At 38.0% G+C, this 21,618-nt stretch overlaps 1 protein-coding gene and 1 long non-coding RNA gene across 2 annotated transcripts in view; one reads left to right on the top strand and one right to left on the bottom strand.

Moving 5' to 3' along the window:
• Positions 1 to 9,806: 9,806 nt before the first annotated feature.
• Positions 9,807 to 21,618, bottom strand: part of LOC133523617 (activating transcription factor of chaperone) — a 36,206-nt gene continuing 24,394 nt past the window's right edge. Inside the window, exon 5 of the mRNA XM_061859299.1 lies at positions 9,807 to 11,009. Coding sequence (XP_061715283.1) covers positions 10,303 to 11,009 — 707 coding nt within the window. The 3' untranslated portion in view covers positions 9,807 to 10,302. The remainder of the gene's footprint in view (positions 11,010 to 21,618) is intronic.
• Positions 19,916 to 21,447, top strand: LOC133523635 (uncharacterized). The gene is made up of 2 exons (XR_009800255.1): positions 19,916 to 20,693; positions 20,737 to 21,447. It is a non-coding gene; the product is annotated as an uncharacterized LOC133523635 (long non-coding RNA).

Here is a 21,618-nt window from a genome sequence, read left to right as displayed (position 1 = left end):
GGCTATTAGGTATATGTTATTACCTACCTATGTTTACGGCTAATAGCTTCTTAATCGCGTACACACTTGCCTGCATTCTTATTTAATCATTATAATCCAATTCAATCTTTTTGTTATTGGGCTGGGCTCGCAAACGCGAAAACAGATGCACGATTGACAAATATGGTTCGTATTAAAACATCTGATTTGATAATACGAGTAAATAGGATGACTTACCGTATAATCACGGTTAATGAAATCGCTTTACGGCGCACACTATTGAAGCGTTGTTACCTTACACAACCAGGAACTTCATAGTTACGATATATCCTTATGTCGGTATACAACCACATCCTTCCCGTGCCGTTACTATTAAGGGCCATATCGTCATAGGTGTAGATAAGTAATATATCGAAAGAATCGTAAGTAAACTTCAATTGTTTTAATATTTAAAGCATTAATTGAGAACACTACAATTTAATATATATGTCTCTCACGCTAGACCGGCCCGCGCCCGGGCCGAGGCGTCCGACACGTCATTTTCTATGACGGCTGATCGGTGATCACGTGGTAAGCACAAAATAAAAACGAAACGCCAGAAGCTCCAGCCTGGCCACGGCCCCTGCCAGCTTGAGTCATCCTTAATGCGGTGCGGTGTAACTTATATACCTACACACCGTTTTTAAGGTCGGATCAAAATGTAACGAATATTGACAAGTGACAGCTTTTTCCACTCTTCCTCAAGCACACAAACGTGGACACCGAATGTAGGCTCTCAACCCCCAGCATCAGTGGATCCGTTGTACCTACTTGTTGACTGTTTTGCGTCTGTTGATCCGCAGGCCCATTCTATTTGACTCTTCTTGAAGACTTTCGAGTTTGGTTTCTAGATAAGCAAAAGTAGGCTATATCAACACAATGTCATCCGCGTAGTCCAAGTCCTCCAGAATGTTCGTGTCCCATGATATGCCTCTCAGGCCACTCGGCGTTGATATTATTACGCATGACGTCAGTCAGGAGAATTACAAAGAGAAGCGGCGATAGGAGGCAACCTGATATCTTATCGGTGCTCCAAAAGCTCCTCCTCTTGGATCACAATGGTGCTACCTTAACCTATTACCTTAATTAAACTGCACAAAAAAATCAATTTCAGTTTATAAATTTAGTTATAACATTAGGTACCTACATATTCTTAATTACCAGGACAGTTTAATCTTACGTACTACTCGACATTACATTACAAGTATTGCATTTTTAACATTTATTGAACAGTAGGTAGGTAAGTACCTATAGGTACAATATAAATTACAATAAATTAAGCTAAGGCCATGCCTATTTTAAAACTAGGTTAATATTTTTTTATAAAATCCTCGTAAAGAAACTCTAACAAGCTTACCATTCCTACCCGTTCTACTCTCGAAACTGTCGCTATGCCTTTTCTGCTGGTGTATTCTTTCAATTTTCCTAAGCGTAGATTAATTCAACATAGGTACAAAATAGGTGTTGGTTACCTAACCAACCATCCAAACCAAACCAAACCAAAAGTATCTCGGCAATACCTATTGCCGAGATACTTTTGGTGCAACAACACATGATTCGTCGCGCCAGCCCACAATGTTTATATTCCGCTGCATTTCCTTGTTCAATGCCACCCTTAGTAAATAACCATGAAGGCAAGGTCACCAAAACCTTGAGGCTGGCGGTCCATGAAAATGCCATCACAGCGGCTTGAAGCGTAATACACTCATTACATTCGCGGCAGATTCCACAGACTTGGCACCAGATTAAACATTTAATACCAAAAAAGACGCAAAGCAAAAAGGTACATTTTCAGTCGCTGGAATTAACGTTTTATTTACACATGACATGACATGAACCATTGCTCTTTACTGCTGACCGCACGGCGAACATTCTTAAAAAATGCGCTGCGGAAAATTTCATATGACGCCTATCGCGCGTGTATCGCGCTATATAGAGAACAGAAGGCCTGCTGTGAAAATTGATAATCTAAATTTCGTTATCTGCCTCTCTATTGCTTATTCGAGTGACAGAGACGCTTATAGCATAATTTCGATTTTCAATTTTCTCGGTAGATCATCTCCTCTGAGGTGAACTGACATTAAACCCAGTGTGATAGAGCAAGATTGACGACAAGTGCTACGCGATTTAAGCTGGATAACTTAAATCGCGTATCACATGTCGTGTATGTAACATAATGAAAAACGAAAAGGTTTTGAATCTGGTATCTAGATAAAAACAGGTCTGCTAAGCGCTAACAGACCTTCGGAGTGTAAGACCTTACCCCTTTGTTGAAAACCTCGCGGCCAATGGTCATACTCACGTCATACTTATTGTATGGACTGACGTTTATCTGACATGGCCATTTGTATGTTACGTGCAAATAGCGATACATTTTACATGCCCTCCCCCGCAAAAATCGACAGACTGTTTTGTACCGAAAATTACGGACAAGGCGTCTTCAGTCGGTTAAATGCTCTAAGTAACAGACTGATGAACATAAAATGAACAAATGGGGAATGATGTGGCACCTGTATTATTTATTGCTCACTTATATCAAAAGAAATGTGACATACAAATTAAGCATATGAATTAAACTACGGTAGACCACAGGCGATCTTATCGCTAAAGAGCGATCTCTTCCAGACAACTTTGGGTAGTGGAGATAAAGCGAAATAGAAACACAAGTAATGCGAGTAGGTGATGCAGTAAGTGATAAAAGTTGAGAAAAAAAACAAAGCTAATTAACAATTAGATAGGTATATAAACAGAGAATCATTAAAAATAATGGACATACACAAATAGCAAATAGTATAAACTACATACTCTTTAATACGTAAATAAATCACAATACCCTATATAAATCACAACAACGTGGCCAACAGCAAAAGGAAACCAAAAACAGGATCGAATAAAAAAATACATTACGAAATATTTTTTCACACGGGGGCAAAGCTGTTGTTTAACCGCTCGTGCTAATATTGACACCCGAGCAAACGAAATATATCATAATTGAACCATGAGCGGTGCGAGGGTTTCAAGGCACGAGTTTTAAACAAATTTTGCCACCGAGTGAAACACAAAAAAATTCCCACACGCTTTGTCACTCTCTATCACTCTTCCATATTAGTGCGACAGGAACCGTTGCGTTTCGATCGTTACGGAGCGTAAGCGATTTGCATGTTGGCTTCGCGGCCTGGATAACTTGGATAAGTCCTTCGTAACTGAATTATTTTTAAGGATATGTAACTGGGGAAAACGTATTTTCACTAAACGGGTTTTTTACACTGACATATACACGCAATAAGTCGGTATTGAAGGATGACTCACGCTAGACCGGCCCGCGCCCGGGCCGAGGCGTCCGACACGTCATTTTCTATGACGGCTGATCGGTGATCACGTGGTAAGCACAAAATAAAAACGAAACACCGGAAGCTCCAGCCTGGCCCCGGCCCTGCCAGCTTGAGTCATCTTTAATGCGGTGCGATGTTATTTATATACCTACACACCGTTTTAAAGATCGGATCAAAATGTAACGAATATTGACAAGTGACAGCTTTTCTCACTATCTGTAGTAATCTATGGCATAGGGCACGTCGCACCCTCTCACCATTAGCGGTAACGCTATATGCATACTTATCATCTGCCAGAGCCGCCCTTATTGAAAAAGTTTTCCTTATTCTCGTGATAAACCAGACAATAAAGAGAATGATCACGAGAGGACACTGATATATAGGTAAATAGCCATATGAGATGTCGCCGGACTGCAGGGCCGGATTTAGGGGAGGGCAACCGGGGCTACTGCCCCGGGCCTCCACAAAAGAGGGGCCCCCCACAATAGAGAATTCGGTAAATTTACCATTTTATTTGAAAAAAATTTGGGGCCACGGGGCCTCCACTCCTTTATTGCCCGAGGCCTCCAGACCTCTAAATCCGGCATTGCTGGACTGTGACCTTTATTCGACTTAATTGGTTTATCTATGAATCCACAAACATTATTTACGAAGCAACTGTCTACAATACTGGAGCAGTGTTCGGTTTGTGATACAAGTGTGGAAAGTAGGCAATTCCAAACGTGTGGCAATATTGTAGAAATACGAACGAAGGTAGCGCAACCAATCGTTCCTTATGAACAGGACCGATGTACCTAGGTGGATCATTATTCAAAGGTTACATAGTTTCGCGTCCAGAAGGAAAGAGTACCCGAAGCATCAAAATAAGTGTCCTCAATTTTTATTTTTCATAAGGATGAGCCAGTAGATGAATGGCATTCGACTTAAAAGTAAGGCCTAGTTTTTTCGAAAGCTTTAAAAGGGTGGACAACATTTTTTACAATTACTTTTGATATATTATAATTTGATATATCGTTATATTGAATAACGTCATAAATTACATAAATATATTACGTCGTATTACGGTAGGTAATACCGAATTAACGACATACATAACTAACTAATTATTGTGGCGCAGTGATCCAAAGAGGGTCTTGGCCTCCAAAACGAGAGAACGCCACCTGTCCCGATCCTGTGCCACTTCCTGCCAGTTATCGGCTTTGAGTTGGCACAGATCCGCCTGTACACTGTCGCTCCAGCGGTATCTGGGCCGACCCACTGGACGGCGACCAGTCGGTTGTCCCAAATAAGCTCTCTTAACACCTCGATCCTCACCCATCCTCAGTAAATGGCCGAACCAGCGAAGTCTGTGGCATTTCGTTTCGCCGATGATATTGGGTTCAGCCACTAACTCCTCGATTTCGGCATTCTTACGGATCCTCCAGGTGCCGTCATCTCTTTTGATAGGTCCCAGGATAACGACATACATAATGTTATTATTGGTATAGTGATCATAAGGTATATTTACACGTCGTCTAATATACATTGCCATAATTATTACATACTCTAAACCATATTATTTGTTCTAAGAAGTGAATCACATAGTTAATTATTTTTTTGGGTGGCATAATTAGTTGCATGACATAAATGGGTTAGGTTAGGTTGGGACTCCCGAAATATAACAACTTTGTCATATTTTGAATTGTCACAACACTTTATGCATAAAATTGTAAGTCATAAAAATCTTTACTCAGAATTTATAATGGGTTTTTGTCATAAATAAGTTATGTCATACTTTTAAAGTTATGTCATACTTTTAAAAAAAATATTAAGCTACATAACGTTATACGTAAAAACACTATAAGTATCGATAAATATGCTTTTAGCTGGTATGACATTTGATTCATTATAATTAAAACCTATATGCACACAAAATTTACGACAACTGCTGAGTATGTCATCAAATATTATGGAAAAATGTATGACACAATATAATATGACTTTTTATATGCGTATCATAAATATGACTAAAGCTTGTATGCAATTGGGTTGCACCCGATATGGACCCCAAAAAATGCGACGGAATGGAGCTTTTTGTATGTGATGAAATATTGTTTTTAATTTTTCTTATGTAAAATATAATCTACAGCTAGAAAGACATACAATAGCACTCGATTTATTTATTTATTTGATAAAAGACATAGATACATTTAGTGTGACAGTGTGGTAGAAACAATACGAAAAGAATTTTGACCCAGTTGTATCCCAGACCTAGCAAAAGGAGGGTTAGGTTAAAACTTCGACCCCCCCGTAGACTAAAATAGCAAAAAAGTGGTTTAGGTAAGGTTTGAACTGCGGCCTCCGCAGAATCAAAAACCTTAAAAAAATAGGTTAGGTTGGGTTAGATGGGATGATAATGTGTACTTAGTTATACGGCCTGCGTACTACTTGTTATAAAAATTATGTAAAACTTAAGTTAACATTAAATTAAATAAGACAAAAGGTGTTATACAATATATTATGTTTATACTTGATAAAATTTTATAAAGTATTACGTTACACCAGGGACACAAGCTCTGGTTGCGTACGCGGCCGAAGGGTTCCGATCCCTGCGTTACACAACAATATTATACTGCCAAAGTCATTACATTATAAAACATGTTTATATACTACTTAAAATTATATTACAATAAACATTACGAGTATATCACTGACAGCTTAGATGAAATCACAATATAAATAAATAAATAAATAAATATTATAGGACATTATTACACAAATTGACTAAGTCCCACAATAAGCTCAATAAGGCTTGTGTTGAGGGTACTTAGACAACGATATATATAATATATAAATATTTATAAATACTTAAATACATAGAAATACACACACACACGAATAAATGCCCTTACCAGGATTTGAACCCGGGACCATCAGCTTCGTAGGCAGGGTCACACATATAACAAAAGAAATACTAACAACAAATACTAAAAACGGAATAAAATAAATATTTAAGGGGGGCTCCCATACAACAAAACAAACATTTTTTTTTTTGCCGTTTTTATAAATAATGGTACGGAACCCTTCGTGCGCGAGTCCGACTCGCACTTGCCCGGTTTTTTTTACTTTCGCCGCTGCTGGACTTTACTAAGCGCCTCATGCGTACGAGAATGAAAACATTATGCAACATAGTAGGTTATATGTAAACTCACAAGCGGTTAAGAGGGAAGAATAACTTTTTAAATCTAACGAAATAGGTTACGGTATTTTTTTAACGAACTTCCATTTCGAGAGAAAACGGTTTTCACTAACTAAATCTTAACAAATCACTTTAATTTTGATGTCGATCGCTTCAGCATAATATATTCTAAGTTTATAGGTTTCGCTTATTTGGTTTTTTTTTTGTTTTCTATTTAAAAAAAAGAAAACCTATAGACCTAGTTTTTTATTGTGTCAATAACATACTAAAAAATCATGGAGAATGGAAAATTTTTAGAAGTACAAAAACGTTTTCTCTTTTTGTATGGACGATCACGTGGTATATGTACTTCTCTCCCTCTTTAAGATTCTATTCGAAATTGTGATTTAAAGGCACTGTATTAAAGGTATAAACGACCACTTCGCCAATAGCGAGCGAGCGATTAGTATTATTTTTTGTTTTTTTGCTATTCATGTTGACGCACTGACAAATCTCTCAAAAGTGAACCGACTCGTCAGGAAAAGCAAAATGCGTGTAAACACCTACTCACCCACCCCACTCTCTCTCGGCTGAGTACCAATTTGCTGTCTCGCCACTGTACATTGTGACATCAGACTGATTTCAGTAGCGCGTGCATTTCGCTCGTACTTGTCCGTACATGTATTGGCGAGGGCGAGACGCACGGGCGACTGAGATCATTAGATATAATTTTGATATCACAATGTAAGTTTGAATTGGCTTCGCGAATGCTTAAGCCTGGTTTACATGCGTGGCAAGCTCTGAAGCCTCAAGGGACGCAGCTATCTGGTGTAATAAGATAGCAATACCGCTTGCTCTCTCTAACGCATAACGGCGTCCCTAACGGCTGTCGAGGCTTGCTACGCATGCCCTGATGAAGAGGAGATATCATCTTTTCTTTTAATACTTACTTCCTTGTGCGTATGATGCCTTCGATTATTACTTCGTCAGTACTCGACGGTCGGTCAGGTACAGTCAGCTTCAGCTGCATATCATAGGATACAAAATGCGCCAAAATATATGACCTACTTTAATAGATCAGAAATCATTTATTGCGAGCCATGGTACATAGTTATTACAGTTAAATTATAGAAACACATGGCACCCTGAAGAGGGTATTGCAAGTATTCTTATAGCTAGCTAGGACCAAAGTTATTTAATATAGTAGTACCCATTTATGAACATTATTTTTAAATACATATGTATAATATATTATAATTATTATTTTACTTAACCTATGGAGGAGATCAAAGTTAGTTTGTTTTTATATTTATGTTATATATACCTACTAAGTACTACTTATAATTAAATGTTAGATTGAATGAATTGAACGTCCTATAATATTTATTTATTTATTTAAGTTGAATTCAAATTCCACCGAGTTGTCCCCTGGAAGTGTATAAGCGCTAAACTTAGATTCAGCAAGTATTTTCTATAACAAGATGTATTTTTTTCGCAACGATATCAAGGAATTTTTAGTGTAAAATTTCAAAAGTTTTAATGTTGCCTTACACCATATTTTCATAAACAATGTAGATTTTGAGTAAAAGGCGAATTTCCCCTGGATGGTACACATTTTCAAAGATGGCTGCGATTCCTCGAGGTCCCCAATGTCAAATGGTGTGGGCATGAAAAAGGGGTCTTTAATTTATATATATATACCAAATTTCATGACTGTTCCAGAGATTTCGAGGGTGGTCCTAATCCGATTGTGCTATTACAACTTACGTTAACCTTTCATATTGTATCGTGGGATAATAGTGGGTTCTAATCAAAGAGTAAAGTAATTGTAACCTCTAACAGTTTATATTTTTTATATAACCGGAAACATAAACGAGACGCCGGTTTTAGTGGTATAACACGATTCTGAAAGGCTTTTTTTTAATTAGTCTTAACTATAGAGCAAGATCCCAGAGCCGCCAGACCTTACTTATTTTGTCATGAATAAAATGTATTATGGGATAATATAGTGTTAGTATGTACTTTTAATGTCTGCATACTTGCTATATTGGCCCGACGGCCATTTGTCCGGTACAAGGTGCTAAAGTTAGGTAAAAATATTACTAACTTTTCTTAAATTCGCGTGGCTGATTTTTACGTATGTTATAGAAAATATTGTTAAAAAAATATAATCAACATTGCCAGACCATTTCCGCCGGCGGTAACTATTACCAGACGCTTAGCGTTTATATGTTTGTGTGAAACTTTATGTGGGTCTGGGGGATGGCTGGGCCCCTGCAATTGGTCTGTCTACTTACAAAATGGTTTGTCATAGTTCCCTGAGTATCATACATAAAAATCAAGAGTGAGAATATAAGTAAAGTTGCAATATTTTTTGACAGTTTTAAAGAGTCTGGTAATAGTTATCGCCGGCGGAAATGGTCTGGCAATTTTGATTATAAATTTTTAACAATATTTTCTAAAACATACATAAAAAATATTAAGAAAAGTTAGTAATCTTTTACCAACCTTCAGCACCTTGTACCGGACAAATATCCGTCGGGCCAATTAAAGCAGACATTAATAGTACATACTGACACTATATTATCCCATACATTTTATTCATGAGAAAATAGGTAAGGTCTGGCGGCTCTTGGATCTTGGACTACTACCAGAGCATATTAACGCGACGTTTTGAGTCAAAAACAAAGTAGTGATACATTACATGGAAAATTAAGTCGTCTAAAACCTATGAAAGTGTGTTCATTAAAGCCTAAACTAACTACACTTTCATATCTATCAAAACACACGTTGTATAGAGATAAAAAAGTCGTTCTGTAAAATATGCAATGACTAAAAATTCGGTTAGGACCCTTATACACAGACAAGTCAAACTGCAGATAATTAGTATTTAATTGTTTTATGTTTTGCTTATGTAAAAAATATACTAAATGAAAAGGATTGCAGTGATTTACTTTACGTCAATATCAGTTTACGGTCGCAATACCGCTATGAATAGCTTCATCAGTGGAAACATAATTACAAAATCGCACTGCAACTAATTGCTCACGCTAAGATAACAGAGACCTATCCTTGCACGAAAGTTTCCAATCCTTGGACTGTATAATTGCTGTTATTATAGCATTTAATAGGGTCAAATCTGATTTATGCGAATCTCTCGGCACGGACGTTCAATAACGGTTTGTAATCAGCAACAAGTTAGCTGCTTACTGATAACTGATCATTTCCTCGTTCTATTATGACGATCACAGAGATAATAAATATTTACGTGTCAGGGTCGTCGTGTACAAGAAAACATGTTTATTCCGCCGTCGCATTCCATTTATTGCATGAAAATATAAACAGTGATTTAATGAATATGTCAATTTGATAAAAAAAATATGTAAATGCCATTATACAGGAATAAAAATATATCATTGGATTTATATTAACAAGATTTTAAATTGTAAGTACATGATTGATATTTTCTTACATATTTTCATTACAACGAATGCGACCTATCCTCTAATAGCATGAATGGTGAGAAATTTCGCCTCCTGTGATATTTCCAAAGGTGTTAAATGTACTTATCCCTCGAATGATGAGTGATGAATGCTGCTCGAAGAGATGGGGTTGCAGATACCATAAGCGAACAAAATAATTAGCCGACTTATGCCTAGCCTTAACACATAAGAAAAAATAGATTAAACATCGATAATATAACTCCTTAAGATCTTCTTTTGAACGGTATTCATAGAGCGCTCTGTTCGCGCGTTACTGACAGTTTTCTTTCGCTTGGCGGCGGAGGGGGTGAAATTATTTGATGAGACCTTTGGCCTTGAATAGGTCGCGCATGAGGCTCTTGAGGTAGCGGATTTCGCGCTGCAGGTCGGCGCACTTGGTGTCCAGCTCGCCGTGGCGCGCGCGCAGCTGCTGCTCCTCGCCCAGCAGCACCTCGATCTCGGCCTTCTTCTTCTGGCGGTAGCGCGTGGCCGCGTTCTTGTTCTGCTCCTTCTTGCGCGAGCGGCGGTCGTCGCCGCCGCGCGAGTAGGGCTTGGGGCGCGCCCCGTGCGGCAGCGACCAGTCGTCGTCGGTGGACGAGCGCGGCGACGAGGAGGGCGACGAGCGCGGCGAGGCGCTGTCCGACGGCTGCGGCGAGGCCAGCTGCGCGGCGCGGTGGCGCACCAGCTCCTCCACGGCCTGCAGCTCGCGCTCGTAGTCGGCGGGCGCCTGCGGCCACGGCTCGAGCGGCGCGGCCGCGGGCGCGTGCTGCGCCTGCGCGTAGCTGAGCAGCAGCTGCGTGGCGGGCCCGGGCGGGCTCTGCGGCGGCGTGAGGTGCGTGAGCTCGACGGCGCCGTACACGGTCTCGAACTCGCGCAGCAGCTCCTCGGTGGGCTGCGGGCCGGGCAAGGGTGCGGCCGCCAGGTACGCGGGCGGAACCTCCACGGGCTCGACCGCTTGCGTGATGTTCTCGAATATTGGCAGGTCCACCTTCTCCTCCAGCCAGTTGGAGAATATGTTTTCTGTAATAGACAATTATCCGTTAGAAACGAAATCGACTTAATATTTATCAAGCTTTTTAGGTATAGATATGAGTATAGGTAACACAGATTCCGAGTCATCTTATGAATTTCATAATAATTTTCATAGTATTTAACTTAGTAAAACCTGTTCAGAGTGTTATATCGAAAAAGTATCAGTCGCGCATTAAGCGTATTTTTGCGTTTATACATTTTATTTTTCTGTATGATTGCATGTTTTGTGTTGAAAAAAAAACTAAACCCATAGATTCTTCATGCTCACATTTATAGTTTGTCGTGAAATAAAGTTAAAATTCCCATGCCTCATTTTATCTTTGTGCGAGCTTCTCTGAACGTACTTCTTCTTAAATACCGCGGTTCATTGAATGATTATTAATTTCAAATATAATTGGGGACAACGAGCAATCCGAACAATCTCGGTTTTGAAGTCGCTCTCGTTACGTATCGATTGAAAAACAAGATCATGAGTTAATAATCGATTTGTTTTCCTCATATTATGTTTTTAACGAGTACTGTAATTAATCTATAATTATCGTCTGTATTTGAAATTTCCGCTTGTTTATAAATAGTATAATGTAATAAATAAAATAAAACAATGTTTAGTGACCTCAGTGGCAGGTCACAACGCGTAGAGGTCGCTCGGTGGATACTGTGTTCCACTCCAACGCTGGTCGCCATGCACGATATCGCATTGTTTACTTTGATAATGACCCCGAAGCAATGCACATAAAAAACTGGTGCATGTACTTACTTTAATTATTCTTTCTTATTACCAAGTATCACGTTGTAATAATATTTTAGCTAACAAGCTTTGCAACTTACCGACTATAAATAATGCTATTTACACTTATTAAAGTTGGCTTTAACTAGGCATATAGAAGTGATAACTCGAAAATGAGGCCGTACAAACAATCAGCCGCGCATTTATCTACTAAAGTTAGTTGCAAGGTAAGCATACCCTATTTAACAAGATCTCACGTTGCATGCGACCATAAGCATTTATGTAGTGGGTTGGTATACTTGGTATCAACTATTTGTATGCTTTATCTTTAACGGCTCAACTTTGTACCTACTCTGCTCCGATTTAAATTTACATTAAGATGTATCTATACTAATGCGTATAGCAGCAGCATGTTGCGTTTGTTTGACCTTCAAAACGACTTGCTTTTTATTCAATGAATAATTAACGGATGTTTTACTATTGCATTAACGGTAATACATCTTATTTGATTCCGAAAAAATACGTACAGAAACATTATTAACATCATTTAATTTGACCAAAACATTCATAAACCTCTATAATATACAAATATGGCACGTAACAAGTTTAATATAAAATTACAAAACTTAGTACGTACTGACTATTAGCTTCAAAGTAGTTTTAATTTTATTATTTTTTTAATTTACACAGTAGTGAATTCTTTTCAGAGACAATATCGGGCAAGACAACAGAATGTAGTCCATAAATAGCTAACAACGTCAGACGGCGCAAGTGGAGGTGTCGAGTGGAGTAACAAGACTTGTCAGGGTGTACTTTGCATACCTACCTATTACTGTTATTTGAAATTATTTTTTGCCATTTCTACTGGAAATGTTCAATGTCCAAGATCAGATACAGTTTTTCTAATGTTTTGTCCGATTTCGACTCTTTATGGTTTTGTAGATTACCTATGAACTCGCAGTATCAACGCTACACATATAGGAACATGTAGCAACCCGTAAACAACCCGTGAATAATTTGTATGGGACACAAACGTATCACAATATCATAATTGACCGTCAAGCGCATACTACCATCAATTGGGTTTGATTGGTAAGATTGTCAGTCCGTTTACTAAAGCACGGCGTACGTTTTATATAATATTCGATTAACTTTCTCCTGGTTAACAGATAAGTACCTAGTTATGAATCGAGAGCATATTTAATGATATTACGATCGTAACAAAACCGGTCGACCGTTGTTTCCAGTTCTGCTGAAATTGTAATGTACATGAGTGGATATGGCGAAAATCAGAGCCGCTCGGTTGTCTTTGGATTGGTGGGATATTGCCGCGCGAACCGCCGATAACCTTTCTCTTGCGGAGTTCGCTGCCTTCGCGCCTTCGATAACGCTGATAGTTCTGAGCACATTTCATTAGAACAACATTTTATGTCGGACCATATCTGTCCTAACCGAACTAACTAGTCGAACCCGCTAGTGTCAATGACTTCATGCTAATCAAGAATGTGATTTAAATTCTGTTTTGCGTGTTATTTTATAAAGGCGGATATGATTTAAAGCAGAACTTTGTTCTCGAAGTATCTGTAAAACATATCATAACGATGCATGTTGTTGTTGAAGTATAATTCCATCATCAAGGCAACGTATGAATAAAATATGTTTGTTCGAAACAGGCTTGTCCTTTATGCAACAATATAGAAAGGTGCCGAGTATTTTGAGGTACTTATCAGCGTGTAGAAATGGAAACAAGTGGTCAATAAGTGCGTTTAATTATTGGGCGAGCATCGAGCGAGGTCGCCTTGTGCGCGAACTGGTTATCAGTTTCCACGGGTGCAAGTGTCGAGAGCCTGTCCAATCGGTCGCCTGTGTTCGGTACAAGTGTGGAATGACACTGTAGCATGAGCGGGCGATACACCGCGGGTTCTCGCTACTTAAACCGCCGGCTAAACAGGCCAGCGCGCGCAATGGCGGCGCGCCACGTGAAATTCCTCGACCAATACACAACCAACATGTTACATACATTCATTTTTATACGCCTCTTGCATACTTAATTTGCATTAGACTGCACGCCTATTCAAAACAGTAGGTATAATCAATAAGTTTTTGTAACATGTTGCTGTTTCCTAAATCCGTCAGACAAATAGGCGCACATAAGCAATGTCATCAATTTCAATCGTGGTCGATAACGATTAAAAACAAGTTATGTTAAAATCCATTATTAGCAAATAATAGTTAAATAATTAATTTACTTAAAAGAGATGACTATCTTGGTCAAGAGATACAAAAACTGTAAACATCTATAATTTATATAACTGCGCACTTATATAAACTGTAACATGGAATGTAAATTAAAAATACGAGTCCAGGGTCACGTGCGGATTTAGGCCTTGAGATTGCCTTCTCACCAGAACCTTTCAAGAAATCAAAACAAACAAAGCCCGCTATCAGTGCGCAGCAAACAACACGTACCAGCATACATATCTGCGAGAGCCATCACGAACTCCAACTTTTATTCAAAATCCGCTTTACGAATCCACAATAAAAATGTCCTTAACAATACAGTTAAATGATAATACGATATAAAGGCAGTGGTATTCTAAACCGGGTTCCTCAATGTGCGGGCAATGGTCGTCGTAAAAGATTCAACAGTCGATCCGGGGATCTAACGTCTTTTGACAAGTTTCTGTGAGTTGAAGACTATCTCCTTATTAAAAATGCAACGATAGTGGCACTTCATTCTAACGGCGTCCAGGCTGCGCATGGACGGCGGCAGACATAGGTCGCGAGCCGAGCGCGAGCGCCCGTAATGTTTTTCTCCAGTCGAATTTATTGTCACGGGTGAAACGATCGAAGTGCGCCACCAGCAGGCGCGTCGCGGCACAAGCTAGCACTGGCGCGCGGGCGCAGCTCGCGGCCGCACCCGCCCCCCCACGCGGCCTGCAGCGCTGCAGCCGCCACCACGTCGGAAAACGTGTTCATTTCCCACTTTTACAAGGGCAATCAACATGCTAAACTGCCTCAAACAAACAACAAAACAAATTAGCTCCCATTGTTCAAAATGTTGCATTAAGCAGTCTCGCGACGGGAGCGCTCGTCAATCAAACGCCGGCGGGAGCATCGTTTCCCGGCCACCCTTAATTACATGACGTTTACTTGTTTATCCTTATTATATATAGGGAAACAAATGATTAGCTTGAAAACGTCTTTTAACCGTCACCCCAACTAAACGCATACCTATTACCTAAAACTCTTCCAACCCAACGTAAGGCAGGTATTTAATATAATGATGACTTTCAAAGTTTCAACAAGAAAGGAACCGACTTCTTAAAACCATCATTGTATGGTCCTCATCAGCAGTTCCACTTTATAGGGTTTTCGAATAATTTTTAATATAAAATCTCCCAAATCAATGAAGGTGTGTCAATACCACTTGAAGAATTCTTAAAGTTGCCAAACATTAAATCCTGACGTGACTACAATGAAACTAAATTTGAAAATTTTCTATATCTTTAAAAAATTAAAAACGAATTTTCGAAGCCGGGTCGGCAGATAAACATAGAGAACGTCCTCCTTTTTTTAGGGTTCCGTAGCCAAATGGCAAAAAACGGAACCCTTATAGATTCGTCATGTCCGTCTGTCTGTCCGATTATGTCACAGCCACTTTTTTCCGAAACTATAAGAGCTATACTATTCAAACTTGGTAAGTGGATGTATTCTATGAACCGCATTAAGATGTTCACACAAAAATAGAAAAAAAAAAACAATAAATTTTGGGGGTTCCCCATACTTAGAACTGAAAATCAAAAAATCTTTTTTCATCAAACCCATACGTGTGGGATATCTATGGATAGGTCTTCAAAAATGATATTTAGGTTTCTAATATCATTTTTTTCTAAACTGAATAGTTTGCGCGAGAGACACTTCCAAAGTGAAAAAATTAGTCCCCCCCCCCCCTGTAACTTCTAAAATAACAGTATGAAAAATCTAAAAAAAATATATGATATACATTACCATGCAAACTTCCACCGAAAATTGGTTTGAACGAGATTTAGTGAGTAGTTTTTTTTTAATACGTCATAAAATTAAAAAAAAAAATTTTTTTTTCATCAAACCCATACGTGTGGGGTATCTATGGATAGGTCTTCAAAAATGATATTTAGGTTCCTAATATCATTTTTTTCTAAACTGAATAGTTTGCGCGAGAGACACTTCCAAGGTGAAAAAATGTGTCCCCCCCCCCCTGTAACTTCTAAAATAACAGAATGAAAAATCTAAAAAAAAATTTTTTTTTTTTTTTTTTGAATGGGTTTTGAATTTTTCCGAAAATTGGTTTGAATGAGATCTAGTAAGTAGTTTTTTTACTAAGTCATAAATGGTACGGAACCCTTCATGGGCGAGTCCGACTCGCATTTGGCCACTTTTTAAAATTGGATAAATATTCATATTAGAGCAATTAACTTTTTCTCCAATATGCTCGGAAATGTTCACCTTATTGTAGCCAAAATAGTACGGGAAGTTCTTCATGTCGTCGTCGTCGAATCGTGATGTCTCCACCGAAAACACATTCGTTCATTGGATAGGTTTCACCTTAAATGCCTGCGTGACATTATGATCTCTTGGTCAGATCGTGTCAGAAAGTTCTTCGCCGTGCTAATGTCAGCGGCATTGAAGCCTATCTAATGCGGCGATAGCTGCGATGGTGTGGTCATGTCTCCCATATGTCTAATGACAGAGTTGCTAAGCGCATCTTCTACTCGTTGCAAAAGAGCAGAGGCGAGTAGAAATCGACGCGAAGCGTGACGAGTTAAAGGCCCGACCACCTGTGGTCATAAACTACAATTTTTTCGGAGGGGTGCTGATTTGCGGTGTGTGGTCGTACATTTACTGTGAAAATAGGCTACGTCAGCCACCTGAGAGATCACGAACGTCGCTCTCACTAGCCAGCACAAAATCAGTCGCCGCGGTCGAAACCGGCCAGGACGGGATGATGATGATATTTCATCATACGCCATATATTGATATATATCGTATTTACGCCTGCAGGTATGCTAGCCCTAACTCAATGGTTTGGAATAACAGAAATACGGCAGAAATTCGAATTCATGTTTTTGACAGCAGCATACGAACGGTTAAATAATGCTCCACTATCTTACATTGTTAGTTTATAAAAGATATAAGATGCGCCTACGCCGACAAAAAGGCAATCGTGCGGCAGTCGATATCGCCGCAACTATATTTTTTTGCCAGGCGTCTGGCTGCTAAAGAGGAAACTCTTCAGTAATTTATGAAGTAAAAATGCTGGAGGAAATAACATTTGTCTAGGTTGATAAGGACTGATAAACAAAACTTTTCCATATTTTACTTTCGACAAAAGTACAAACAAGCGAAGGGTCAAAGGTTGATTGTTATGGAAAAGTTTTCTTTATCAGTTCTTATCAATATTACTTAATGTTATTTCTCCTAGCATTTTATTCCATACTTGATTGTCAAAAGAGTCCATTTACGTCAATTAGCCAAAATTTTCACGATATTATTTTTCGAAATTTTCGAAAAGAGCGCTGGCGGCCTAGCGGTAAGAGCGTGCGACTTGCAATCCAGAGGTCGTGGGTTTAAACCCCGGCTCGTACCAATGAGATTATCGGAACTTATGTACGGAATATCATTTGATATTTACCAGTCGCAGGAGGAAAGCAAGGAAAACATCGTGAGGAAACCGGACTAATCCCAACAAGGCCTAGTTTACCCTCTGGGTTGGAAGGTCAGATGGCAGTCGCTTTCGTAAAACTAGTGCCTACGCCAAATCTTGGGAGTAGTTGTCAAGCAGACAGCAGGCTCCCGTGAGCCGTGCAAAATGCCGGGACAGCATGAGGAAGATTATTTTTCGAAAAAAAAAAGTTTGTATCCTAATTACACCTATAAATTCTTTAACCTTATACTTGGCACTTTACAGATTTTGATCCGTTGTTTGTATAGATGTACCTGAGTTAAAGTCTAACATCATCATGAAAGTCACTGAGAACAGTTAGATTATTAAATGTGTAGTTATATGCAGTTGCACTGCCTACAACTTATCTGCTTTGAACTTTGAAATAAATTAAAAGTGGAAAAATTCACTGTCTTGGGCGGGGCACGAACCCGTGACTCTGGATCACTAGTCCATGCTTTGCCAGCTGAGCTACCGAGACCCCACTCACACAGGCAGACTTTTCTGCTTAATACAAAAAAAAATATCTGCTTTATCCACAGGTGTTACAGTTTGGTAGAGAATGATTAATTCGCCTTTCGTACGATGTGTTTTCTTTTGTGCAATAAGGATATTAAAGCCATTTAGAATGTAGGTGTCTTGTTTGTATATAATGTAAAGAGAACATTATATCTACTTATAAACATTACATATCTTGGCACAACTGCAGTTCGATTGAATTAGTATTTGCTTATTACACTTACATTATAAAACAAAAAATAACATGTTAAGCTAATAAATATATGTATTTATGAACATTAATAAATAGACAAAATACATAAGATTTCATATTTCTCGGTGACAGTCAACCCAATGAACCTTGAGACGTGACGTAAGTTTGTACAAAGATAACTATGAAAAGGAAAATCACTTGGTATTAATAAGAACTATACTAATTATTTCACCAATTCCACTTCATATCTCTTATACATAAAATAATCTGGAATACTGATATAATATAAGGAATAGTCTTAATTAAAGTCGTAGATACAAAAGAGGCAGGTCACCTTATATTATTCGTTTAACGAATCAGATATAGTAATCAGTGACGACGTAATAATTAGCAGAATCACGCGTTTAAATGATGTGAACGACATGCTAGTCACCCGCAGAAGGTGTGTCAGAGTTATCTATCCCACGTCTACCGAGCCTATCTCCTCCGGCTACACGTGTGATCTCCGATTTTATACGTTCATTACGTATTGTTAGGTCAAGTTATACTAGGAGCAAGCTCACAGCCGAGGCAAAATGTTTATGATTTGGGTAATGGCTCGCATGGGGTGTGTATGTCGCACCTCCAAACTTCACCTATCAGGATCAAACTGGTATCAAACCAATTCAATAGAGATACGTCTAGATTAATAAGATAGATTGGCAGTAACAATGATAGAAGTAAAACGTAATGAATTTGCATTTTTTTTATATCGCGCTTATTGATAACCTTATTGATAACAAGTTTAGGATTATGTTATGCATATATTTTCTGTTGAACGCAGATTTCACGCCATAAAAAGCTAATCTAAACCGACGATGTATTTGTTTCAAATAAATTATCATTTATAGGTACTTAAATTACTTCGACGTTTTAAAAAAACAACTTTTACTTTTAGGTAAGCATGTTCCATCCTAGACTGCATAGGCACTTACCATCAGGTGAGATTGTGGTCAAATGCTTACCTTTTCCTAATAAAAATAAAAACAACTATGTATACACAGTGCTTTTTTTTATTCCGTTAATTTCAGGGTGGAGACTATACGTCTCTGTAATATTGTATAATATTCTTGACTTGGTACATACTAATTATGTATTCTGTAGCATTAGTTTATGAGACTGCTAGCTCTACAGTCCAGACGCGATTTATTTATATATTACAAATTTTATTTTGACACTTGGAGAGACTTTGCACCTCTCAATCTTATTAGTATTAGTACTCTGACATTGGGGACGTTTTAAATCTCCAGATTCAATGTATTTTTAACCATAGAGACTACATCTCTATTGTATTGTAGTAATTATTAATTTTAAGATTATTATAATGTAATGTTTACCCAGGTATTGGCTGTTGTATTTATTAATGTTGTTATGTATTTTTCATGTCACTATATGATGTTACTATAAATGTTGTATTGACTTGTAAAAGAGCCTTTGAGGTCTACTTGCAGAATAAATTTTTGAATTTTGATTATCTCCGAAATGGAGTTAATTAGAATACCGGTGTCTTTGAGAAAGTTACTTAATTTAAGCTCAAGAATACACTCTTGACATTAATGGAAATTATAAAAAACACGGTGTATATGCGTTCCTTCCTTCGCATCCGCACATGGCCGATTAATAAGAATAATGTATTAAAAAACAACAATTGTCAGTACTTGCGCAATGACGTGATTCGACGGTTGTTTTCCCTTTAGCGGGTCACTCCCTCCCGGTTATCGGAGTGAATGTAAACAGCTCGCGTCCCCCGCCCAAGCTACTCTTGCTGGTCAAGTATTTAGGACATGCGACTTGCGTCAGTGCCCGTCATTGATGTGACGTGCTTGCTTGGCCGAGGAATGCTTATTCAAAAGTTCATAGTTAAACCCTTCCATTGTATCATCATAAACCTACTCTGACTGGGGGTAAAAAGAGTTGATAAAAAAATATATTTATACATCTCAATATACGCAATAATTTAATCGGCTGAGAATTAGTAAACAAAACTGGTTTTTTTCTCAGTTTTCATGGGTCATTCTATTAATTTATAATATGTCATATCTACGTAAGGCCTGTACCGTAAAGTTTGTTACAACTTCTGCAAATGAGAAAGTATAAGTTACAAAAAGAGTTATTATTTTCTGCTTTTGTGGCTCACTTTGTTACATTTTGGGCCCTACACTGATATACCTAATATTTATGTTATAACTGAAAAACATTAAAATAGAGAATCATAAAAGAATGCGGAGAGCAACTTCAGTAGAATCCAAAAAGGAAGAGACAAAGACATACTAAGCGGATGTCATATAAAGCATAGTTGTACAACTTCTTATTTTTGTGAAGTTTTCGAAATTAATCTCAAATTCGTTTGTGAGAGATAAGTTTTATTAAGCTTGTGACAATTATCAACTAGTCATTGAGACTCAAAACTAAAACAACTTACACGCCGCGAACGCACCAAACGTCCTCGCAGGGAAAGACGTGGTGACAGCCACGAAAAGCAGTGAATGTGTCAGTATAACCGGTCAGAATTTCACGAAAATAGGATTTATAGGTCATATTAAGCGATTTGTCACTATAAGCGAAGTCATCTTATCCGACTTTGTTACAAATATTTTTTTATAAAAACCAAACTTCGCACAGTAATTACGTCATAGTAAGCGGTTGGTCAGTATAAGCGGAGTCATATTAATAAACGGATCCCACTGTATTTTGCATCCAATGCAATTCAAACCGCTAGCAATTTCTAAGTTTTGCTATAAAATTATACTATTTTAGATTTTTTATTCTAGACATATATGTTTATTTCTTCTGTGTAGAATTGATCACTTGAAATTTTATAACATATTATTTTATTTTATAAAAACTGAATTCGGCTCTAATTGCAAGGAAAAGGTTTCCTCCTAACCATATATAAAGGAACTATTATATTGTCTGACCGAGTATTTTAAGGGTTTGTAATTTTTTATAGATGTTAAAGTATTGATTCACCTTACTCTTTGAATCATAGACTTACATCTCGCATCAATAACTTCCAATTTATCTTAATAGACTTATTCTTTTATTTCACAGACACTTCTAACATCCACTTCAAGCTTCATTTTGAATTATATACTGCTCAAGCTATATATTGGCAATATATTTAACTGTGGTTCAACTTTCACTACCTTTCTTATAGACGTAAAAGTTGAGTTATGATTTTCAAGAAAATTTGGGTTATTCCCACTAGTTACCACCAAGTTGTTACCAGTGGTAACTACTGGGATTTTTTTTCCACCTTTTACCAGTGGTAACTACTGGGAAAAAAATCCCACTACTTACTTAATTATAAGTTATTTAGTTATTAGTTGAATTGTAACTCGATTACTGATTCAGTAAACTGCTTTAAAAATGATCAAAAATAGTCGATCTTTGACTGATTTGTTTGTTCGTCCGT

The sequence above is a fragment of the Cydia pomonella genome, chromosome 12, assembly GCF_033807575.1.
Source record: "Cydia pomonella isolate Wapato2018A chromosome 12, ilCydPomo1, whole genome shotgun sequence".
NCBI classification, from domain to species: Eukaryota; Metazoa; Arthropoda; class Insecta; order Lepidoptera; family Tortricidae; genus Cydia; species Cydia pomonella.
This window is presented reverse-complemented; position numbering and strand designations above follow the sequence as displayed.